The sequence below is a fragment of the Anguilla rostrata genome, chromosome 8 (assembly GCF_018555375.3).
Source record: "Anguilla rostrata isolate EN2019 chromosome 8, ASM1855537v3, whole genome shotgun sequence".
Classification (NCBI taxonomy): Eukaryota; Metazoa; Chordata; class Actinopteri; order Anguilliformes; family Anguillidae; genus Anguilla; species Anguilla rostrata.
In genome coordinates this window covers 11,418,438-11,444,606 of record NC_057940.1, presented here as the reverse complement: position 1 = coordinate 11,444,606, position 26,169 = coordinate 11,418,438, and the positions used below count along the sequence as shown (strand labels likewise).

The 26,169-nt window shown below is 41.8% G+C and overlaps 1 protein-coding gene and 1 long non-coding RNA gene across 2 annotated transcripts; one reads left to right on the top strand and one right to left on the bottom strand.

Annotated features, from left to right (window-relative positions):
- On the bottom strand, nt 1-19,496 carry LOC135260803 (uncharacterized). Its single transcript, XR_010331754.1, has 2 exons — nt 19,261-19,496; nt 1-811 (listed from the first exon to the last, which is right to left on the bottom strand). It is a non-coding gene; the product is annotated as an uncharacterized LOC135260803 (long non-coding RNA).
- A 79-nt stretch (nt 19,497-19,575) lies between these two features.
- Nucleotides 19,576-23,426, top strand: ttpa (tocopherol (alpha) transfer protein). The gene is made up of 5 exons (XM_064346398.1): nt 19,576-19,923; nt 20,574-20,727; nt 21,066-21,259; nt 21,868-21,978; nt 22,329-23,426. Exons 1-5 carry the CDS (start codon nt 19,723-19,725, stop codon nt 22,521-22,523), a joined length of 855 nt encoding a protein of 284 aa, XP_064202468.1. The 5' UTR covers nt 19,576-19,722; the 3' UTR covers nt 22,524-23,426.
- The last annotated feature ends 2,743 nt before the right edge of the window (nt 23,427-26,169 follow it).

Here is a 26,169-nt window from a genome sequence, read left to right as displayed (position 1 = left end):
TATTACTGAGTCCATGTGTTTTATTTGTAGGCAAACATTTACATCTGCATATCTTTCAGTCCCTTTATAAAGCTTTATTGTTTGAAATTCTGTGGGACTGAAATCGCATGGTTGAAATATTTGACTTGCTAATGAGCAAGGAGCTCAAAGAGCTGAAAAAGGTTTAGGTAACCTTTGGATGACCTCATCAAAGATAGTTGTAACATGCTAACTATACACCAGGTAATTATCCACTAACAGATGACCTGTTTCATGGTCTTCTTCATTTCTTACTTTGATCACCTCTAACAGAGAGCCACAACCCCTTCATTTGCTCAAGAAAAACATAGTGGTTCACTATAGCAGACTGATAAGGACTTTCTCTTCTCTATGACAGCAGCCTAGTTACAAATTGGCCACAAAAATGGTTAATATTTATTTCTGACTTTTGTGAAAATATGTTTTTTTATTGGGAATGCACACTCATTGTGCATTGTCTTTTCCTGTATTTACGCATATGTAAGTGATTTTTTACGTTAAGATATTTTCCGCTCTTGAAGACTAAGCGCTGTGAATGAGATTGACAGGGGACTCGTTCCAGGCCTCTGGTGCGCAGAGACGAGCGCCGTTTCTGCAGACCTCATTGGAATGCGGTTCTGCGTTCCCAGCGGCTCCTGCCAAGCCGTCCGCCGGCGATGAATAAACATCTCCCTCCGTTTGGGCCGCGAATGCTGACGCGGCAAACTGACCTCGGGACGGCGCCTTAATCGGATTCTCGAACGCGGGATCGGAGAGCTGGACGAACGCGGCAGCGGAGGAAGGTGTGGCGACCCTGCAAATTATTAGAGGCGAGTCACAGATCCAGAACCGCCCAACTGAAAAATTAAATTAAATAATGAAACAAAACAAACAAACAAAAATCTGAAAAGCCAATAGCAGTGGCACTGTAAGAGGCTACCAATGGCTATCTCTGAGGGAAATGAAGCTTTTATATACTATACTTACCTCTCTTTTACAGCACATGTAAGGTGCCTTTTTGACTGTGTGCTTATTGGTCTGGAGATGTGAGTTTAATTCACAAAAGCATACATGGTAAGACAGGCAACAAGATGCTAGGATTTAAATTGACAGGCCTAATCAATCTATCATATCTCTTCTTCAGATTGATAATTCTTAAAAAAGCCTGTAATGCATTCGATAAAAATACCCACTCCACTGTAGGATATTAAGGCACTCTCGTTGGAATGATACATCTTTGTACAGAGTAAGAGATGACTTTATTCCACCTGAAAGTCCTGTTTTTAATAATGTCTTTGTGAATATGAATTGGAAGGTCAATGCTGTATTGTGCATGCGTTTATTTGGTCAGCAGGCCGGAGCACAAGCACTCAAGCACACAGTCACACAGACAAAACGAACGCTGTATGACATTTCCAACTTGTCCTAAATGATAAATGAATCCAATATATCCATGTCCAAATTATGAGACAAAAAGAAAAACACGAATGTATTAATTCATGCATTTTAACCTGAAATTCACATTTAGCTGTCTGAGGTGCTCAGAGAATTGTCCATCTCTTTCTGAAGATGGTGGGAATCTGTCCCAATTAAAACCATGTATGAAAAAATATTTTTTTCAGGCTTAAAAAAATCTGGCCGGCCTGAAATTTTGCCTTTTGCAAATCAAGTTTTTTTTTTTTTTTTTTTAAACGTGAGAAGATGAAGCAGCCAGATGGGGTTAGCTACTCAATCCACAGTTATTCATCAGAGCGATTCGGATCTGTACAGAAATGTAGGTCAGCTGGTTCACTGGCTTTTATCGGTACGAGGACAGCATTTCCCTCAGCATAACATGTTTCTTACACCCCAGCTACCCTGATTTTTGTATTGCTTTACCAGAATTATTTTTAACCACAACAATAATTCAACAACTGTATGCAGTTGCTGCGGCAATGTTATTACAAAATATCCTACAAAGAGATTTGTGAAGTGTAAGCATGGTGTTTTTGAATTTCCTCCCATTTTCTTTCACATTAAGACTATTTTACACTGGATGTACCCTCAACCTAAATATTTAAAGGGCCTATCATTGAACACTATCCAATTCATTGTCTGTTGTCTAGAATAATGTGTCATACTGCCATGACGTCAACATCTAATCTTTTACATTTATTTTAGACTGGATGTACCTCACTGTAGCTATTTGAAAATCCTTGTCATAGAGCATTGTACGCCACTGCATGCGGATTTACGTAAATAGTTATTTTCCGTTATGTTTAATTATCTGTTGTGTGGTCATATGACATCAGCAAAGCAGTATGACCGAGAATGCAGGAACAGATATCCATTCAACGATAGCCGGCCGCTTCCTGCACGCGGTAAAGCGTTGTCCCATATACCGCTGTCTGAGTGTCGGAATGAAAGAGGACTGTAACGCGCCTGGGGTTAACGCCGATCGCAGCCGCTGCCTACAAGTGAGTCTCCATGGCAACTATCACGGTTGCCAGGCAACCGTGCGGGACCCTGAAAATGCCCAAAGGCTTACTAAAAATATAAGAGCATAAGACCCCCTCGTGCTGCACGCACGCAAAACTGTAAACGCTGTCAAATTGCTTATCTCACGTTCGGCACGGGGGACTGTGAATGTTGGTGAATTACTGTACCGCCGTTCAGCTCAAATGTCCCCGATGGGTTACAGTGGTGGTGGGGAGCACTTAATGGGGAAGGGGGTTGCAAATCACACTGTAAAGGAGTGGACGCCAGGGAAATGAACCCCTATTTCTGATAAATGCCTTCATGTATGTTATGCATTCTTACCCATGTACAGTATCACTGCATGTATTTTTTTATTCTGTAGCGTGCCCTTTAGTGTTCTTCTGTGTGTGTGCGCGTGTGTGCGCGCGCGCTATGTCCTATTTAGGAGAACACAAGCCTGAGTGCGTGGAAGCACGTGAACAGACACACACACACACACACGCACGGCTGTATAGATATTTTGGAAAAAAAGAAAAAAAAAAACATTTTGCTGACTTAGAAAACCAGCAATGAGTGTGGAGATGTTGGCTAGTGATCTTCTCCTTCCTGTAGGTCACAGGTCATAATGTAATGAGAGGTGCAGACAAAACAAACGAGTGTAAAAAAGCTATCGTCTGCACGCCGCGTCTGCAGCTCTAGGCAGCAGGTCGCTTCCCGCAGACCCAGGTAGCGCCACACGCGCGGGCTGCCCGCGCACACAGCGCACACACACACACCGGCGGAACAAAGCATTCCGACATGACATCACAGCGTTCTGCCCAGCTGTTTCTGTTGCCATTCTAATAATAGGGAGGGGCCTGCCTGAATATAAATCATTTAACCGTTCTGACCCCACGGCGGGAAACGTGCGAAACATGGCCGACTGGAAGCCGCGGGGAGCGGGGAATATTAGCGGTGGTGTTCTGATACAGACCATAGACATTTATATATGAGATTTGGGGGGGGGAAACTGCACTTAATGGAGACCAGGAGCATTTTTTAAAATGGTGGATGCATAGATTCACAAATGTAATCGATGCGTCTGAGGCTGAAGCGTGCTATCGTGTTAAACGCAGCGTCCATGTAGTACTCGTTGTTATTTGATAAATTGGGATAGACTGCGCTCTAATTTTTCAGAGAGAGAGAGCGCAGTGCTGTATCAGCTGGCTGCGAGCCAGGGAGCCCTGGATCTCATGAATAATTCCGGAAAACAGAAAACAGCTGAAAATTCAAGATGATTGGCATTCACCCATAATGCCCTGCGAGAGCGTCTTATTAAAGAATTGCACCTGCTTGCTGGCTGATAAGGCTCTCCAGTCACAGGCAGGGGTAGCTGTCGCAGCGCAGGCCAGCCCACCTCCACTGGCTGGGAGGGGGGGGGGGGTGGGGGTGGGGGGAGAGGGTCTTCAGCCTGAACTCCGTAGGCTTATAATGGGCAGGATGCACACGCCTGTTTTTCGGGGAGTTCTTCCCCCATCATGCAGCGGGGACGATGCTGCTGTAAGCAGAATGACTGGAGGTGCTGCAGGGTGGGAGAGAGGAGTGGCTGAAACGGCTGGGGGAGGGAGAGGTAGCGCGGGGGGGGGGGGGGGGGGGCGGGATGGAGGCACTCTGGTATGGTGCCAACACTGGCGTGTGCCTGCAGTCCTGTCCCACCGCCGGTACCCGGACTGGCGAGTGCCATCACACGTGGAGAAGAGGGGTGGGCCAGGGGGGGGATGCTGGCTGGTTGCCAGGACGTGTGCGTGTTTCGAGGGGGGGTGTGTGAGGGGGGTGCAGTGAATGCCTCTTTGTCTCAGCGATCTCTGTGCTAGCGAGAGGCTAATGAGGGCGGTCTTTGTCGCCGGGCGTCTGCCCAGCGAGTGGGCTGGACGGGGCTGGTTAACCTGGCGGTGGCGCTATAAGCACAGGAGGCGTGCCACGGTCCCGCCGTGACAGAGCGCCCCCCCCCCCGGCTGGGACAGGGGTGCCGTCCGGCCACTCCGCAGGCTGAAGGGCCGTGGAGCCTTGTGAGTCTGTGCACTGGGCAAGCGCAAGTAGCTCCCAATTCTTTATCTCCTCTTCTGCACGCTATACCTCTTTCTCTTTCTATTCTTTCCTCTCATCTCTCCCTTTATGCTCTTCTTTTCTCCCTCTTTTCTCTTCTTCTCTCTTCTCTCATTTTCTTCTTCCTTTCTTACCCCCCACCCCACCCTCCCTAGCTTTCTCCTTTCTTCATTCCCTCTCTCCAACCCCGTCTCTCACTCTGTCCTCACTTGCACCCCAATTTTATAAATATCCTCTCCCTTTCTCCTTTTGTCTCTCCCCATTTCTCTTTTCTGTTCTTTTTCTTCCTCCCTCTCCCCCTGTCCTTCTCTCTCCTGCATTCCCTCCCTCCCTCTCTCGCTCTCTCTCTCCCCCTCTCCCTCCTCCACCCTCCCTCCCTCCCCTGGCTGCAGCTTTGGCAAAGTGGGGACGGAGGTTGCTTGCATAATGGAACAGGAACTACCTTGTGTTTCCCCTAACAGTCCCAGAGAGACTCTCACGAGCCCAGGGGGAGAGGAGTAAAGTAATTCACTTCAAAGTGCACTTGGGTAAAACCCTCTTCAGGCCAGTGTTCTTTAGTGAGGGTTTAAAGCACTGCCCAGGAAATGCAAAAGCATTTAATCAAGGTCATGCCGCTGACTCAGCACTTTCTCCTCATCTGACCTGTGAGAAGGCCCTGTCCATAGATTTATAGCCTTGCAGCGTCCGCCCTGCAAACCTTTTAACAAGTAAAAACGTAGTTAGCAGTTGGAAAAAAGAAACGATTTTTATTATTTGTGAATTATAACTGTTTGCTGCGTGCCTGAACATGCGCAGGGCCATTTGTTTTTAAAGTGCGATCCTACGCTGTACTGAGCACTCTGCACATTTAGAAGGGTATGCACCGTATGTAAGATAAGCATTTGCAGTTTGAGCTAGGCTAATCTTTTTCAACTTTCAATACACTCTTTAAATTTGGTGTGGATATCACATTACCTGGGTTTCAGAGGGCAGAGTTTTAAGAGAGGTCAGATGTGAATGAAGTTATGGATTCATTTAATTGATTAGACTTTAAAAAACGCTGGGAGGCCTGCTCTCTAATGCCCCCTGCAGGTTCAGCCAAGTTATCAGAGACCAAGATGCCAACAATGACATCATCTCCCGTGTCCGAGCATTCCAAAGTGCTTCACTGACGTATACTTAAAATACTGCAAGAAAGGACAGACAAAATAAGAGAATGCATATGTGCAGTAAATGTACTCTAATACAAACCAAAATATTGATAAAACATATTGTTAGGAGTATGAGCATTTCCTTTAAATTTAATGAAAAAAAAAAACATTTTACTTAAATTTATACAAACAACTGTATCAACATAATCCTGCTGTATGTTACTGCTGAAAACTGTGGAAATGCAATTGCAAAGTTCTTCCCCAAGAAATTTAATCTACACTGCATTTGAAGTGACTGAATGACAATTCATTTACTGCCTTTTTTAAAACATTGTCATGAGACAATGGTGATGCGGCTTCGAAACAGCTGAATTTTTGAAAGTTAGCATTACACTAAATATGTAATCTTAGCATATTTTCTGGAATCATTTAAAATGGGGAAAAAAAGTGATTTATCTTCCAAAATATCATATTCAGGAAGTCTGGTAAAATTGTTTTCTATAGCTCACCCCAAATTAAAACATTTCAGGGAGAAACTAATTAATCACATGATCGTTTTGTTTTTCATCTTGTGTGTAATTTGTTTCTTGTGCTGTGTTGCTAATTAGATTATTACTGCACTTTTTCATGACCTTCATTAAAAATGGAGCAGTGCTCCTTGTTTTCTTTTCTCTGCACTAATCTTCACACTACCTTGTCCTCCGTTATTGAACTTCTCTAATCAGATTTTCGTCTGGTTGAGCAAGGAGGCATGTGCTCTCTGAATTATCCCCCCATCTGTCAAATAACCACAAAAAAACTTTGACTGTTGTAGTTGTAATTGGCGAAGTTAGCATCTAGAGACTGAAAAATGAACAGTCGGAACTCATTAAACAATACGTAAGCTGCCAGAAAAAGTAAAAAAAAAAAAAAGAAAAGGAAAAATTCAAATTACAATCCATAATCCACCATCATATACCATGACGAAGGAACACACCACAGATATTCACATTGACTGCTGACATCACATTATATGTTCACATTTGGACTATTTCTCTGCTCCTTTGAGCTGATTAGTGTCAAGATTACGTTAACAGCTTCTTATTTTGTAATCCTCAAATAAAATATTTTTTACATCACTAGTTTAGGTCAGGTGTTTGATTATAGAAACTTCCATTAAAAAAAAAAAAGAATTATAAAAAGGCCAAAAATACTGTTAGATATTTACAGAAATGCTTATTTGACTTAAAATGTAACCTAAAATACTAAACGAGGATCAATCAACTAAACATCAATGTATCAATGATAAAACATACTGATAACTGCAACACCGGAACAATGGTGTCTACAATAATAAAACAGCTTGGCTACAGCTATCTGAACGCTATTTCGAGATATTTTTTTACCCAGCACCCCCTGCCCCCAATTATGGCACTTGCATCCAGGAGACCTGGCCCGTAATTGCACGGTGGTGCAGCTCCTCTCCAGGGGTTAAATATGCACATTTGACAATTCGCGGTGGCACGAGTGACACGTCTGTTCCAGCGACCGACGCAGAGTTTGTGAATAATGCATTTCCGCCGCGGGCCGTGGGCTGCGTGTGAATATTCAGTCATTTGTGTTTGCCCTGTGGGAGGCGGTGGACAGTGACACACACGTGGAATCATCAACTGAAAAACCCTGGATTCCTTCTCAACTTTTTATTTATTTATTTATTTTGCAATCTCTGCATTGCTCATGTGATTTAATGTGCACAAGAGAGTTCCAAGTAAATGGTTCCAAACACACAAGAGATTGCCTTGGTTTATTATTATTATTATTATTATTGTACATCAGAACTCCCAATTCCTGTTGAGCATTTTTATTTTTTTTTACCAATCACACAATGCATTGCGCACTGATTGGACGACACGGAGGACGACAGTTGAACTGCAGGCATCTGCCGCAAAGTCAGTGGACGCGCACCATTAGGTATCCTAATGAAATGAAAATGTTAATTTGCTGCACTTTCATCCAGTGCGGTTTCTTTTGTCTGGGGGGTTGGGGTGTGCTGGGAAGGGGGCGGGGCGGGGAAGTGGCAGTAGGCAGTTTTTTAAATTTTTTATTGCAAACTAAAGTACTAGTAGCCTGTACATCAAATATACAAAGAGCCACAAATCTGTAAAAGTGAAAAGACTGAGGAAAAAGGCAGACGATATTGGTGGTGGTGGTGGGAGGTGGGGGGCAGGCAGGCAGTAGGAGGTTTATGTTCACATACAGTAAGGTGTTCTTGACGTCACTATGGATCTGTGTCACATAGCTATTTAGTGCCTGGCAGCTATTTATAAAAGTACTTCATAAATCATAACGATCACAATATTATATTTAGCATATGTTTAGCGTTCTCTGATTTCAGCATGGCTACAGCGTGGGGCAGTGGTTCTCAACTCGGGCCAGAAAGGGCCGGTGTGGGTGCAGGCTTTTGTTCCAACCAAGCAGTTACACACCTGATTCTACTAATCAAGGTCCTTAGTAAAGACTCCAAAGGTTGATTAGTAGAATCAGGTGTGAAACTGCTTGGTTGGAACAAAAGCCTGCACCCACACCGGCCCTTTCTGCGTGGGGGTTGGGGGAGTGGCTGTACGCTGTGGATATGTCGTCAAATTAGTGTTTGTCCCTCAAAGTGTGTTCATTAAAAGAAAAAAGCCTGATTGGTTGATTGATTGGTTGATTGATTGATTGATTGATTGGGAATCCCGCGGGCTTGGCGTCCCTCGTCCAGCATGCAGGGTTTTGGATGACGTGCAGGATGATGGTCAGATTGCAGGCATCTGCTGCGGAGTCAGTGGAGACGCAGGGGGACCCGCGGGGGCCAAATGTAGCTCAGGGCACCGAGCTGACTTATCCTGGCTTTACCCCGAGGAGCTTTAAGGCAAATCCCTTCTCCGGAGCTGGACGCAGATCAGATTCTGAGTGGCCATCAATTACCCCAATCAGAGACTGTAAGCCCTCGCTTAAGGATTCTGACCGCGTGTTAGGTTTGCATAGTTAAGCACACTATCTTTTTTAAAATTCAAGCCATTTGTTTTTATCCATTAACACACTTTAGCACTAACATTTTTTATCACTCTGCTGGATTCACAGGCATACAACACGTACTTACAAGTGCCCAAGTTAGGAACAGACACAGAATAATAATGAGGTTAACATTTATCTATCTCTCCTTTTATCCATCCATATACCCGTTATATCTAACTAAGGTATCTATGTCCTATATACGTAACTGTATAGTAAGTGTTTTGTTGAGAACAGTGACTATGAGGCCATTGCTGCAGTGAGTCCTTTCGTGTTTATCCCCCCTGTTCTTATTTGGGACTGAAGGCGCAGCCTGTGTAATTGCAGTGTAATTCTCTCTGCTGGATGGGCTGCCTGTTACAGTTCTTCTCCCTGTGCCGCTCCCTTCACAGCCCTCCAGTGAAATCACTAAAATGTGTTGGTGAGAGGAGGAGAGCTATAACACACACCCTCCCCCCCCCCCACACACACACCCCGATGAGATCACGCAATAGCAAAAAGAGAAAGGCCCTAAACAGAAATTACAAAAAAAAAGAACCAACTGGGGTTCAAACAAGGTTACGTTCTGCTGTGTGTATGCGTGTGTTTGGACATATATTATTGTGTGTGTGTGTGTGTGTGTGTGCGCATGGTCAAAAATAATCATTTGATGAGTTTCCTTTTTTCTGGGACAGGAGGGTGAAAAACTCATATTAAGGTTATGGATGATGCTGTTAATATTCACCGGTCCCCTTCAAATGAGTTGAACTCTGACCTCATGTCTGCTGGAGGTGTTGGTATCAGTGCTCCCCCCCAGGGCACATGACACAGGCCCAGTCCTCGGGGTCAAAGGTGAAAGTGGCAGTGTGCTCCAAGCTGCTTCCTCCATTTAAACGCACAGATGGTGCCTCCTAGTCTCATTACAGGGGACACATCTACATGCAATGGAGGATCACATACAGAGATAAAGTCCACCAATGGTGGTCCATGGGGTGAAGGGGTATCAAGGCTTGCTTTAAACTGACAGTGGTCCTCAGCTAGTTTTTATTTCATAATTTCCTTCCAGGTTTTGCTGAAGATCACCCATCAGCAACCAACTCCTGTTTATCTCTGATTATGCATGGTAATATTTCTTAGAGCACATCGAATTAGATCATTTAGATACCACATTTGAGATACATTCATTTTGAGTTTCTAACCGTGATCGAAAAACGTTATGAAAATATTTTCTAGCTTATTCTATTCACCAAATCTCTGAATAAATAAAAAATCTAATAAATTAAATAGTGATCTGCTCTCAAATAGAGGTAAAATGCAAGAAGCAAATTTTTTTAAAGGAATGCAAGGGGGCAAGACACAACTGAACAAGGGTGACACAGCTGCTCCTGGGTCACTCTTATGTAAATTTCTTAATCATGAGAAACATTTTAAAATTCATTGAAGCCAATTAAAAATTTAGAGGCAAGATCTCCCGCTCCCTGTTCTCTTTGCAACCACTGAGAGAACCATTCAACACAGCAGAGACTCAAGGGGCTGCAAGCCCCCTGGTGGCATGATACAAAATTACACCTGCTAATAGATCAGAAAACGCTAACACAGTATAGCAGTGGTCTTCAATCCTGCTCTCGGAGAGCTGTAGGGTTGGCTGGTTTTTGTTGTTGTACTCAGCACTTAATTTGTTGCACTGACCTCACCCGGTTTCCTCGGTCTGGTTGAAAAATGTAATTTAAAAACAAAAAATCCAGAAGTTCATGCAGCTCTCCAGGACTAAAATCGAGGACCACTGCAGTTAGGGCTCACTCTTTATTTTCTTGTCTGTTTTTTTTTAAAATCAGAAAGGAGTGGTTCTGCTTCACTTTTAAAATTCTAACATGAAAAAGAAGTAAAATTATATGGTTCCCCACTAGCAGGGTGACTGACACATACTCACAAGCAGGCGCCATTAACAACTGCAATGCACACCTCATATTTTTACACATCATGCAGCTGGATATTGTGAGCGAACCTTTCATTACACTACATTACGTTAATGATGCTCTCATCCAGATTATTCATATGATTACCACATCTACCAATGGTTGACCCAGTAATGGCACATTTTATGCAATTACAGTCACAGGTTTTTAGAAAGAACCGGCTGCTTTTAATGCAGTTTAAAACGACCGTTTGAATTCATTTGATGGGACTGAATCACCATTTGTTGTTTAAACACAGAGCTCTGAACAGCAGACGCAAGCGGGACTCTTGTACAGAAGATTTTTTTTATTTATTTTTGTCAGTAAAATAAGTGTCAGCTGCTCCAAAGAGACCAATACCACAACAGTCCTAATCAGTAAACTGTTCTGTGATGCATTGTTCTGAATAATATTTTGAAACGTCCTATTTTGTCACAAAATAAACTTGACACCCTCAATCAAAGTGACATTTGTTTTCTGGCCTAAGAATACTGGGTGGCAAAGAAATTTAGAGGTCACGTGTTGCATCTGAGGAAAAGCATTTAAATGTTGTTTTAAGCAGATTAGCCTTGGCTAAAATCCTGAATCAGGGTTGAAGTGCAGTGCTAGTGTTTTCTGCAAGGCTTATGCTAAATCTGTCCCATGGAAGTAATCTACTTTTAGAAGGAAACAAATCAACTGTGCTATGGGCGACTCTGTCATTAGAGAGTGATTAGGATAAACATTTTCACACACTCATCACCCAGGACAGACCATAAGTGTTCTTTGCTGAGCATCCTTTGCTGAGGATATAGTTCCTGTCTGTGTCCTACTGATTTACTGAGACACTTAAGTGCACACACAGATGCATACACACAGGTGTGCAAACCACACATTCACACACAAAACATGTATGCATAAATGTGCATACGTATAGTTATGTGTGCTTGTGATCATGAATGTATACAGGTGAGCACCCACCCACCCACATGCACATACATGTCCATGTGTGAGTGTGTATGTATGTGCGCACATGAACATGCATGCAAATGCGTGCGCATATAAACACACATACACACACTCACGCATGGACACATGTACACACACATGAACATGCATGCAAATTCGTGTGCATATAAACACATACGCACACTCACGCATGGACACACATGTACACACACATGAACATGCATGCAAATGCGTGTGCATATAAACACACATACACACACTCACGCATGGACACATATGTACACACACATGAACATGCATGCAAATGCGTGTGCATATAAACACATACACACACTCACGCATGGACACATATGTACACACACATGAACATGCATGCAAATGCGTGTGCATATAAACACACATACACACACTCACGCATGGACACATATGTACACACACATGAACATGCATGCAAATGCGTGTGCATATAAACGCGCACACACACACAATGACTGAGAACAGCAGGGCTCAGCTAAAGAACTGATCCTAGGAGCACAGATTAGCATGAGCTCTGTGGCCCCAACCCCCTGCAGGGTAATCCCTGAGCTGTCCTCCCAGCCAATCCCTTGCTCCGTAATGTCGCTGCCTCTAACCTGCTCATCCAATCAGAGCTCGCCGTTTTAAGCGTGCTATTTCTTGCAGCAGTCTGTTAGGAGGCTTTGTGTGAGTGATAGCAGTGATACAAAGAAATATATTTCCAAGTTCTGTATATCTGTATATCTGTATGTGTGAAACAGATGACCGTAACCTTAATCCAGAGCATTAACACTCAGATTGCAAAAAATAGTATTAATAAAAAATTACAAAAAAACATCAGTGTTTTTAAAAAAAATTAAAGTGAGAACAATAGATGCTTTGATCAGGATTCTCTTTTCTAAAACCAACACAATTTTGTCTAGAGGTTTCACTGGTTTCAAATAAAGTGCTGAACAAAACAGTCCATTAGTACTGTGGATTTTCACACTAACTAGCACAAAGCATTTGGCAAAGAATGATTCTTGGATGTGCTGTAATATCCCTATCTCCATGGAAACACAACCGTGTACACCAGCAGACAGTTAAAGACTATTAATCACATCCATTGTGAATGTAATTTCATAGGACCCAGTCTCAGGTATCAGTGCTAGTGATACATTACAGAGAAGATGGCGGTTGTGGTTTTGTGTTACTGTGTGGGGAAATCCCTTGTGAAGAAAAAAAATCCATTAGCCCCCTAAATTAGACTATTGGAATGACCAGAACCTAGGGGATTGTGGTTAGGCATACACATTTACAAGTCCAGCTTCTGAGGCTGGTTTCAATATGCGCAGTTTTTCGCCCCAATCTTTGACCCTAATTTCTCTCTCTTTCTCAACTTGGAAGGTCTGATTGTATCAGAAGGCCTGTCTTATCCCTGCAACATCATCAGTAAATTTGTTAGAGCGCGGACAGCACAAAGGCAAACTCTTCTCCAAAACGAAGGCTGCCCATTGGCTGCTTCTGTTCATTCCGCAGTCCCCCAGTTTGGCTGTGCAAGTCGCTGCGTTGCAGCAGCACACTTTGTGTGCAGCCGACGCAGGCAGACTGCTGGAATCCAGTTGAGGAGCTGCTCTTGCTTAGTAAAACAACGATAATTAGCCAATAAAACAATGCCTCGTTGCCTGAAACCTTCCCTCCCTTCCTAGAAGGCCCCAGGTCCAATTAGATCTGACCACTATTCTGCAATAGGATTCCCGCATGATAAGCTTCTGTGACTGAAGGTGTCACTCTGCCACAAAGGCAAGGGGTTCAATCGATGACCACCACTAATACTACGCAGCATCAATATTCAGAACTACAACAGCCCTTTCTGAGCACAGCACAAGTCAGTTTTTAAAAAAGGAAAAAAATTGTATATAAAAAGTTATTATATAATATATCTTTGGATTATTGCTTTCTGTATTTCATTCTATATAGTCAGACCTCATTGAGATCATCCAAGATATGTTTGTTTATGATCATATTTAAATAAAAGATATGATGCAGCTGCTTGAATTGCATGGTAGGAGACCGAACTGTCCACCTACCACCTCCACAGAAACATAAATGTAATTCTTAATTGCTTTCCCAGTCATAATGGTTTAATTAGGAATGAGTTCTGTCTGAGTGGTTGTGTCCCTGGTGGCCTTTGTTCTTACAGAAAGTAATTGAATGTTGTAGCTCAGTTATTGCACTTAGCTGTTTGTGTATTGATTGATCGATCGATCGAACCAGTGGATGGATGGATTGATTGAAATGAGGCTGTTGGGGGGAGGACTGAACACTGCAGTTGATTCAGAGTTTTGCTCTGGAAGGTTCTCAGTTGTGGCATTTATAAGGGTTTTCCCTGCCCTGCGCTAGGGAAGTAGCTTCCCAGACAGACCTTTGTAACCTGTACGTAAGACTTGTGTTTCCATTGACCTTACATGGTAAAATAAAGGTTAAAAAAAAAATCTCCCAACATGCATCTCTTTAAATTCGAGAATGGACAGAGCTCCAAACGGAACAACCAGAAAAATCAATGCAACCTTTGCCCCCAACCCAATTTGAGTCATTTAAATTCCCTTTTAAAATGCTGTGATTCATTATTCCTGCCCTGGTTGTGGGCTGTTAAAAGTGTACATTAACATCTGTCTTCCTGTGATTACAGAGCAGTAAATTGACCCTTTGACTGATACTTTAATTGTTGATGAGACGTTGGCTCAAGGTCAGGAATCCAGGAAGTTGTTTTTTCTGTTCTAACTTTATTTATCGGGAAGACCAGGGGCATGAGAAGAGAGTTTTAAATGGTTGTGTTCTCTGGGTCATCAAGGCCGAGGCCCCCACACACTCCCATTACAAACACCACATCGCAGTTTCTGTACGACAACAAACACCATTAAACATGAAAAATATTTAAAGAGGAGAACTTCTGTTAAAGCAAGGTCAAATAAGTAAGGATGTCATTAACTACAAGGATATAATGGCCACATGTTATTTAAAGGGCTATTTATACAGTTGGCAGTAGCTAATAATTAAGTATGGCTCACTTTCTAAAAAAGTAGGCAAATGAGTAGCAAGCAGTTATTACAGTAAATGGTTATTAAATTGTATGACCTGTGTGGTCAGGTTTGTTTTAATGCTTACCTCCAGTACCAGTTGTGCCAATACAATTTAATTGCTTTCTGATTAAAAGATTATTATAGATTACCTATTAGCTTTTTAATGAATGGTTGTGCCCAAAATCATTTAGAATCATTTGAAGCATTGTGTACTGAGAAATGAATCAAATATTTGAAGTTTTTATTATCTTCTCTGTCTTCAAATAAGCCTTTTTTATATTGGCTTATTTGATGTATGTGTCAGCCAAGAGAATCAAAGTATTTCTGCAGAGGACATATTCACAGTTTGTACTATACTGCTATCATCACAATTATATACGTTTCTATGGAAACACCCCAGTCTATCAATTTTAATTCCTTGTGGTGTATTTTATATTGTGTCTGCAAATTTAATTGAAGAAAGTGTGAACAGGAGAGGTTAAGTAATTACACCACACAGACTATTGAAATAGCACAGAAGCCATGAAGACACACAGACAGTGGCATGTCCATATAATAGAGTTCTGACAGTATATCCCAGGTAGGCCTGGATCTGGGGCAACCTACCTGCAATATACAATATTGTATATTGTTTACCACATTCTGTAACAAGGTCTATGGTATGTTTTGTCTGAATTGTCTCTAATTAAGGGACATTACTGAGTGTTTTTTGTCTTCTGCCTTGTTGGCTGCCTTGTATTTGTCTTCTTCAATTAAGGATCAGAAATTGCAGCAGACGTATTGTACATCAGACCGTGTGAGCAAGAATGACTGCCTTTTTGCTTGCAGACTGAGCTTCTGACAGAGTGAGCCACAATGGCTGCCACTTCCACTGCAAGACTGGGTTTCTAACAGTATGAGCCAGAATGGCTGCTGCAGTGCTTTCCTTGTAGATTTGGATTCTGAGCCAGAATGGCGAACACTTCAGAGATGCTAGCAAAGCATAAGAGACTGCAAGTCTTCTTTAAAAGGCTGTCATAAAGACTATATGTAATTGTATATGTAAATATGTAAGACACATTGGTAGGAAACAAAATAAAATGTATGCATTTTATTCTTCTCCTTAGAGAAATGCTCATCTTTGATTATTGGAGAGAATCCAATTGTTCTTCCAAAAAAAGAATATCATCTCATTATGCACTTCAGATACAAGCTTTGAATACAGTAGGGTTTCTTAAACTTAATCCAAATGAAATTCTAGACTGACAGATAAAGTCGATCATAATTTAATTTTAGATTCAAAATCAAGTCCTGGAGGGCTGCAGTGTCTGGAGGTATTTGTGGTTTTATTTCAATAAGCAGCCTATTAAGGCTTTGGAAATAGGGTGTGTGGATCCTTTAGCCAATCAGAAAAATAAATGAAATGCTGAACCTGAAACATACTGTCATGAAAACCAACGGACAATGCAGCCATCCAGGACTGGAATCTGACATCCATGAACTGCACGTTCATGAATAATTTAGTGAATAGAAACTGACAGAAATGATGACTGGTAAAAATGGAGAAATTCCTAATATTTCCTCCTCTCTGCATAATCCGAGAGAGTGCTGATTCTAGCACATTTCGGTTAAATAAACATTTCTCTTAAAAAGATAAGAAAAGACAGAGACCTCCCCAATTCCTTTCCAGACGAAAGTGTAGTCCCTCGCAGAACAATGGCCTGTTTACAGTCATCTTTAACTCAGGAGAATGTTGCCCCTAATTAGAAAGACTGTCAGCGTTAATGATCTTATATAATCAGGCATCCAGATAATTATCACTGGCACACGCTTTTGAATTGGGAAAAACATTCTCATGTGATAAAGATGACTACGAATGAATAATACTCGACTGTGGCAGGCTGCTTTTGCACAGAATACGGGTTTTTACAAGCATTTGCAAATAATATACATCATGGGTTGGATGGCACATTCAGCTCTTGTGGCTTTGGTACACACCAGATGTATTATTTTACTGTGGTTGCGCCTCTTTGTGTGCAACTTGGGGGTGGGGACGAAATCAAAAATGCTTGGCCTGTCAAATGTACTGACCTATATAGGAACACAAATGCAAAACTCCCTTCGGTTCTCTAGAGATGGTCAGTCCCCAGTGCATCTGGATTTCCCAGAGGAAGCAGCCCAGAAATCCTGATGCCCTCTCACTGACTTCATGGACTGGACAGATTAGATTTTTTTCTGGAGTGCTCTCTGCAGGTGCAAGTCGGTTGAATGGCTCACATTGGCACCAAGTCCTTTCCTATCCTGACTGTACAGAGAATCTTTAACATGTAATTTTGAAGTTAAAATGTGAGCTCAATTTTTTTTTAAATGTCCCTGCCGATAGAAGTCTGTGGATGCCCGGGTGCAATGCTTGAGCATGAGGATCACAGAGTCACAGGGTTGTTCCTGAAGAACTCTCATTTTACGGAGCAGCGAACTTCTGTCGCAGTACCTTTTTTGGACCCATTTAAAAATCCTAAAACCAGACATCGGTCTCGTCATGCAACTATGACCCACAGCGGGACGTCCAGTCCCAAGATCTGTTTGAAGGAGGGGGGTGTTTACTTTGATTGCCCTCTGATTCAAGAACAACAGCAAAGCTGGGGATACTGATTTACTCTAGTACCCCCGTCTGATTGGACGCACGCTGCTGTGAAATGGCGTGAAGGTGTGTGGGAGTTCTGGCCCAGAGTCACACTCTGTAAAACTTACGCTGGCACAAGGAGGAACGTCCCGTTGTGTTGCACTGGCACAGAGAGTAACAACCTTCTGTGCTACACTGGCACAATGAGCAGGGGTGTGTACAGACATTTTGAGGGGCAGGGGCTCAAGTCATGATATTATACGCTGTATCTTCCAGATGAAACCTTATGCCTCCCCATTATTTATCATGGTGTATGATGATAAACACAATGAAAAATCTGATGCAACAGCACCATCTAGTGGGTTCTCAATTAAATACCTAGAAACTGTCCTTATTATGCATGTATATTCCTTATTATTTTAATTAGGTTATGTTTTTACAACAGTAGATGTGCACATCATTTACACACCATTTCAAGGCTCAGTAGCTATCTTCTGATGGCTGTATTCCAAGTGTTTTATCTTTCCCACTGTAGTGGATGTAGGTCATCGGAAGAGTTACATATTAACCAGCGTTAAATATTAACTTCTCACAGAGTAAGCATGAGGACTAGTTTCTTTTTTCCCCATGTTATTTCCCTGTTGTTATGCGGCACAGCCTACAATATATCACATCACATCTCTTCCCACATTTGGGTGCTGCTTTAGCAGTAAAGACATGAGACATAATTCCACAATGATGATCTGGGAATGCTGACATAACTTGCAATTCACCCAGTTACACAGCTCAATACTTAATGAACAACTTTTGGGGAAATAAAAATTTGTACCAAAATAAGTTAAAAGCCTGTCATTGGAGTGGTACCTTTACCTTTAATGTAAAAATATGTACATTTGTAAAAATATGTATATAAATATGTATATTCGCCAATGGCGAAAACCAAGGTTATGTCCTTTTAAGTATGTGGGGCGAAGAGTCGGTATAGGCCAAATACAGGCGATGTTCATTGAGGACCGAAGATGCTTCGAAAAGCAACAGCTTGAATTATTATTTCTCTCTACTTTTGTGTCCATTGTAGATGCCAATATGGTCATGGCGGTGTGGTTGTTTACTTTCGAATCGGTAACCAAACACTTGTGTGCGCAAGTGGGTTGTTTCAAGTGTGAATCGTGTGAGCACAGGTATTGGATATGGGTCACTTTAAAAAGTAGATGTGAAAAGGAGGTCAAAAACTTGAATATAGGCAAATAAAATCTGAACTGGGCACCAAGACCTGCGGTGTAAATGTAGCCAAATTCAAATCTAGGCCCACCATTTAAAGTATTGCTATCGAAGTTACATAAAGCAATACTGGCTATCTTTGCTCACACAAAGCAGTTTCTATACGACCGGTTAACGTTACCTACTGGACCGAGGTGCAACGCAAAATGTCCATTTTGTGTGTATCCAATGTTTTTATTGGCTGATGTACCTAAATGTCCAATGGGGAGGCGTATTCTTTGTGGGCCAGGAGCATTTGTGATGATGTAATCGGCAATAAGAAGGAAAAACTGCTACTTCCCTTAAGTTTGGAGCATTATTGTGTGGACGTGTGAAGTTGTTTGTGAATTCTGTCAATTAAAATGCCATTAGAAGGTACAGAAATTTATGTTTGCAAGGGCTGTGAGTCTGTGGTCATTGTGATTATTTCTGTAGGGAACCCTGAAAATTGTCAAACTCTCTGCTGTATAGGTATGGGGCATGCTTCCCAGCATACCTGCCATCACAATCAAACTCTTCCACATTTTGTTTCTAGGATATCAACTACTGGAAATTATAATTTATCAATATATGCAAATAGCCTACACAACATAGCCTATGCGAATACAATTAGTCTATGCATCTTTTGATTTTCTTTTTATGAAAGTGTACCTCAGATAGCAACTTAAAGAACAGTATCATATTGCACGATTGTTATTTGAGTTAGCCTGCAAGATCCACAGGTTAAGGTTTCTTACCTTTTTCAAGGATGCAGTGTCGTGGAATTTTTTTGTTTATGAACAAGCGATTGGACCCGAGACTGCTCGTTGCCGCGTTGTATCGGCTATTTTTTGTTGTTTCCTCGTCAGTTCGATTTAGGAGCAATCAAGAAGGAAACCACTGATTAGAAATGAACGGAGAAACGGTACAGCATTTGTAATGTTGCCGTGCTTAGTTAAATCACACCTTTACCGTGTGGATTTAGTGAACGATTGCGTTTTTTTTTTTTTTTTTTTTTGGTGTTCTGAGTTCACAAAAAAGTTCGAAAACAAAGGTGGGTGTGTCAAATTCGCGGAACACCAGATCGTTTGGGGGTGTAGGCTAACCGTATGAATTGATCTGGGCAGTCGGCTGCTGTCCGTGTGTAGGCTATAGTTCATACCGCGCCTTAAGGACATACGAGTTGTACATTTTGACTTGAAACTTCATCCGGTTCCGACATGAAGTCTGGAGAGGAGGCTGACCATTTTGGAGAGTTGAACGACTTGCCCAACGACTCTCACTTTCTGAAACCTTACATATTAAAACTGAGGCAAAAAGTGGAACAAGAAGACGCACTACGCGAACACCTACATCTATCGGACAATTGTTTAATCAGGTTTCTTAGAGCCAGAGATTTTGATGTTGATTTGTCGCTTAAGGTTAGTAACGTTACGGTTTTCTCAAAGCAACGATTTATTAAAATTGTGCACAATTCTTCATGGGCTGGTGAAAAACACTGTTGCACTGCAGAAGTTGTTCACTGGTTGTAACTAAAACCATTTTAATGGTTTCAAAACCATTTTAATGGTTTCAAAACCATTAAAGCGAGGAATTGAACCGATTGTTTACAAGTCCCGTGAAGTACGTGAGTGGATTTTTAAGTACAGTGACGTGATTGGTTATCATTTGAAAAGAAGGAAATACCGAAAAGAGCAGCCTATTCCTTGCAACGTTACGTGGAACATTTATGTACACTGAAAGTATGACAACTTAAATGTTAAATTATTTATTAAACTCTTCGAACACGTTCCATGGCTATTATGCATATATCAAATCCTGGTTAACACTTATCGTTGGGACTGTTGTGGCATTGTGCTGTCAGCTATAATATGTAGCCTACCTAAAAGCAAAGTGAAATCATATTAGAAGGTGACAGGCGGCTGTATTCACTTTTGAGGCAATGACGTTACCCATTATGCCATGAAATTGCAGAGTAGACTGTGTTTTTGGTTTTCTGGTGAATTCATGAGCTGTGTGCAGGGGGAAAAAAAAACGCTGGCTGAGAGTTTTTTCTGTACCCTCTCCACAGCTACTGATTAACTACCACCGCTGGAGGAGAGAATGTCCGGAAATCAGTGGTAATCTAAACTCATCCTCAGTCCTCGGCCTCCTCCAAAACAACTACCACGGAGTGCTCAAGTCGCGAGACGCAAGTGGCAGCAGAGTACTGGTATACAGGATCGGTTTGTGCCTCGTTTTTTGTTATTTTTTAAGTTAAACAAAAAAAAAAACCCCACATTGCTATGTACAAAGTCAGCCACTTCTTTGCGGACAACAAGCATTATCAGTGAGATAGTGAGACACAACCATAGGTTTGGTCCCCACTGAGATACAGACAGAGAGCAACCACTTATAAATAGCCTGAGCCAGGGCATTTCATATTGATATCATATTGCAATGCAGTGCCATGAAAAAGTATTTGCCCCATTCCTGATTTATGCAGGAAGTGATGTCACAGTAAGGTGCCACCATGGAAGGTGTGATTTCTTTGTCCTGATGTCTGTTCTTTTTCCCTGCCCAGGTCAGTGGAATCCAAAGGAGTTCACGGCCTATGAGGTTTTCCGTGTGAGTCTCATAACCTCGGAACTGATCTCTCAGGAAACAGACACCCAGAGGAATGGGGTCAAGGCCATATTCGACCTACAGGGCTGGTGTTTCTCTCACGCCCTCCAAATCACCCCATCCCTGGCCAAAAAGATCTCAGCAGTGCTCACGGTACTAAATCTATTTCGTGTGTTCTTCCTTACATTATCTCCAGCCGGGGCCTATGAGGTAAATCAAACGATGTGAAGCACTTCTTTTAGCCGGTACAAAGTACAAAGAATCTCCATGGCAAATGCAATCTAAGAAACGTGGAATTCACATGGATCCTGGCAGAACTCACCCCACCACAGGAGGAGAAACTCTGAGTTAAAAGTAAAAGAGTTCAGAACTTTTCAAGTTAGCGAAAGTAAATAATCCCTTAGAATCAATGAATTATTTTGACTACCTTACTGTTAAAGATCAAACACATCAATCAATTCCTGGAAAAGCCTGAAAGTGATCAAGACAGTGAATCCCTCCAGCTCTCAAAAACAAAGAGCCCTTGATCATTTCAGGCCAGCTCGGTTATTAATCAGTGAAGCGAATAAAAAACCTACAAGAATTTAACACAAAATTTGGCACAAAAAAAAAAAAATCATGCAGTCCTGAACATTATATCTATGTATTTATTGAAATGTGCCCTCATTTCATAAAGAGTGCCAAACAGAGGTACAGTACTGCATGATTTTATCATACTGAAGTCTGTGTGTATTTTGGTGTGAATGGTTTTCTGTCTCCAGGACTCCTTCCCGTTGAAGGTGCGGGGCATCCACCTGCTGAACGAGCCTCTGCTCTTCCGCCCGGTCTTCACCATGATCCGCCCCTTTCTGCCCGACAAGATCAAGCAGAGGGTGAGCTCACTGCGCCCGGCTCCGCCCCTGGAGGGAGGGACGGCTGCGGGTCTAATGCACGGCTCAAAATTCATTTTTGGCTTGAGGGGGATTTTCCCCCATTATGAGTAACATTTTGAGGGGATTTCAAAGGTTTGATGGGGGGGTTTGAGTGAGGGATGGGCGGTGGCAGAAGTGGTGGTATAAACAGACAGACAAAATTATGCAATATGCTTGTATTAACTTTATTTTGTTTTCTCTTATTGGCATTGTACTCTATGTAGAAGTGTGAAAATCACAAAGAGCCCAACCTTTTTTACTTTCTTCATGGGCTGTGTTGGTCACGGCGCCATCGCTGGTTTACCCCACAGGTCCACATGCACGGCAGCTCCTTCCTCTGCAGCCTGTGCCAGCACTTTGCCCACAGTACCCTTCCGCCGGAGTACGGGGGCACCGGACCCGGCCTGGAGGAGGTGTGCCAGGACTGGACCAGCTTCATCGTGCAGTCGGAGGAACAGCTGGCCCAGCTGTCCGCCACAGGGGCTCTCTCAACCCCCTTGCACTGACCCCACAATGACACCCTCCCGTTGCCTTTGTGACATCAGCATCACCCGGTAATCCCTGACCTTGTGCACTGGTGAGGGCTGGTAGTTAAGGGACAGGAACGGCAGGCCTGGACCTGCTGCAGGTTCGAATGCTTTGTGTTGTGCTCTTGAACATGGTGCCTGAATTTTGTTTACATTCAGATGTGTGTGTGTACATTATGTATGTACATTAGAATAGGTCAACGATGCCTCATAAACAAATGGATGTAATATGACATCCGTAAAGAGAGTGGGACCAGAGTTAGACAGACAGCTTTTTCACACATACAGTATAAATACACGGGATGTACATCATAATTGTGTTTACCATGTCATACCATGTCTTGTTCTAAAAGTTATTCCTGTTGTTTTGCCTGAGATAATGTTCCCTCTATTGAAAGCATATGAAGTGGTCAAATGAAATTTGAAAATTATCTTAATTGTACAAGATTTGTTTGCTTTCAACATTTTAGTTTGAAAGACTTCTCCATAGTTAAGTTTTATGAAGAAATACCCAATCTAATATGTAATATATTTCCTATGTATTTTTCCTGATATAGAGTATTGATTTTTAAAAAATAAATACAAGCAGAAGACTATCATGATTCTTAGGTGCCCAGTCCTTAATGCTCTATACAAATAGGACCACCTTTTTAAAATCTGTCACAGACACTATAAATAATGCTCAATAATGCATATATTTTATGCTTAATGTACTGTAATTGCTGAAAGCTCAAGTTTAAAGTGAGGAGACTCACTCAGGAATGTGTTTTTGTCTGTGCGCTGGACTTACTGTTTCTAATGAATTTCAGTGGGGTGAAAAGGTTAATCATGCATCCCCATTGAGTAACATTTAAATAAATGTAACACAATGCTGAAATGTGAGCGGAGCAATGCTTCCATCTTCCTTTCTCAATATAGCTGAAAGAAACAATGTTGACATTCAATCATGTTTCAGCCGCCTGTAATTGACATCATTGGGCTCTCCTACACTAATATTTATAACAAAGTGGGAAATCTGAGAATATTTGGCCTTGTCAGTGGCAGACATATTAAATGCTAAAGAGTCCACCATTATCTTTATTGCATAATTCATAGTCTTATTGATATACAGCACCTCCCATCAGACGTTTTCCAGAGAACGCCACATTTGAGTCAATGGGGGGGAGGGGGACAGACCATGAAATTACGCCCTGGCCCTTTAAAAAACTGACCTTAAGCACACAGGACAGCAGATCGGCTCAGACATTTGGGCGTCTGAGGCGGAGCTGAGAGAAGCACTTTGCTCTGCAGTGCTTCTGAAGCGCATGGAGATGAAGATCTGCCGAGTCAATAGAGTGTCTGTGGCGCAGCTCTGAAGAGCTCTTTACTCTGTTGCCCTTTGCACGGACCGTCCCTCTGTAAATATTATTGACCCATGTCCTGTCCTTTTTTTCACTGGGCCAAGAGTTGCTCCATGGTCACACACTGAACCTAGGTTCCATTTGGGTACCACTGGAAAGTAGAATTACTTTAAAATCAGAGATTAAGCAGTCGATCACAGAATAAATATAAACAGAATAAATATAAAGGAATGTATTAAATTCTTTGAGTTATTTTAGAAGTATATTTTAATTAATTCTCTCTTCTTAGGTTACACTGTAACATGAAATATTTCCACACTGATCTGCAACACTTGCTATATCAATAGATCATGAAACATACCAGTCAGTTAAAAATAGATGCAGACTGTTTTTCTTGCATCACTTTGTACTTTATTCATAAGTGAGGGCATATTTTGTTAACAACACTAATTTGTATGCTTTAGCAGGAACTGCTTTTCTCAGTAAAAAAAAAGTTGACTGTCTTCCAAACACACAAAAAACAAATGGGGGAAAAAACACATTTTCCAGATTATACACAAGTTAAGAATGAAGGGTGCTGAATATTCATCTGTTTTACATAAAAAGGTTCAGACACTCAAATATACTTTCTCACACACAGAGCCTGAATGAACACAGACTTGTTTATTTAAAAGGTGAAAAAACTGTTATACTGCATTTTGCGTTTACCTGGCAGTGTTCACAAGTGCGATGAAAGGGAAAGGACAACAATGGCATGTTTAAATTGTGAGGTACAGATTTTGTACTCCAAGTGGGTTTTCATAGGTCAGGACTCATTGTACCACATTATGTCCAACAGAAGATGAAAAATGAGTGTGTCTAGACCTGTCAGGCTATCAGTTTTTTTGTGATTGGGGTAATGTTTTTTTTTAAAAGGCAAAATCACAGCTATTAAACCAACCATCCAGCATGCAGTCTGTTCTATTTACATAAAAAATGATTTTTTACAAGGAGGCCATGTTACAAATGTGCAATCGCTTGAATTATTAAGCCGTCCTTATATTTGGGATTACTAGAGTTCATAATGTCATAATTTAGTCTGCCTCAAACACAGTTTCATTGAACCCCAGTCCTGTAGCATCCTTTGGGTCAGGGTATCAGGTGTTTGGCACAGTGTTAAATGAAGTAATGATGACGGTGACGATGTATAGCAATATTCTGTCAAGGTGATTTTCTGCATGTGTGTGCAGTGCATGTGCATGTGTGTTTGTGTGTGTGTGTGTGCTGTTGGGGGATGGTGACTCCCCTCTACCACCACCAGTGTGCAGGCCCCACCTGGGTGCTGTGCAAGCAGCTATTTTGTACCAGAAAGCTCACCGCCACCAATAACATACTGCAGATGCACCACTTTGTTAAATACGCTCGTAACTGCATTGCAGGCTGTACTTGGTGTGTTGGATAAAGGTGTCTAGCATTCACCATTTTACAGAAATGGGGGGTCCCCAGATTCAGGGTGAACTTTATAGAATAAATAGCCACTGAGCTGTAAAACAATGTGGCGTTCATGTCTTCTGCGACCACCAGGTGGCATCATCAGCCTTCTGAGTTTGTGTTGTCACACAGGGCTTCCTGACTTCAGTCCTCACTATCCAGTCCAAACAAACTTTCTCCCACTCCTCTCTGTTCTCTGTTACTATTTTTTCCCCCCTTATCGAGAAACAGTCCTAATGTCACCCCTGTCAGAGGCTACTCTTGAAACAACGGTTTAGCAACACAAGATTAAACATTTTATAAACTGACATTTAGATGGTGCGGCGGTGTAGCCTTGGCCTAATATAGCACCTTTTGAAAATGGCCTCTACCAACTGTGAAATTAAAGAGGAATGATTTTTCAATAAAGGCACTGTTACAGCAAATGACAAAGAACGGTACCTTAATCTCACTGTTCTGTTATTAAACTAGGTACTGCAGCTTTTCATTGTTTACTCACTGTAAAACAATGTACACAGTTCAGAATCAACCATAATCACAACGTGCAATACTTTCTGAAAAACTGCCAACACTTTCAGATTTTTTCTCTCTCAAATTTCAGTTTCAAATCACACCTTCTGAAAAACACACATTTAGCACATTTTTCATAATATAGTGTCTGGTGCTCACATGGAATTGAGCCATTATAAGCAGTTGAAGTAAAACACTCAACTGTCAGAACCTTAATATTAATATGCTAATATTTATGTAGATAACGGTTTTATTTTTCCTTGTACTGTAACCTCCCTATACAACGATGTGGCTTTTTGGCTTTT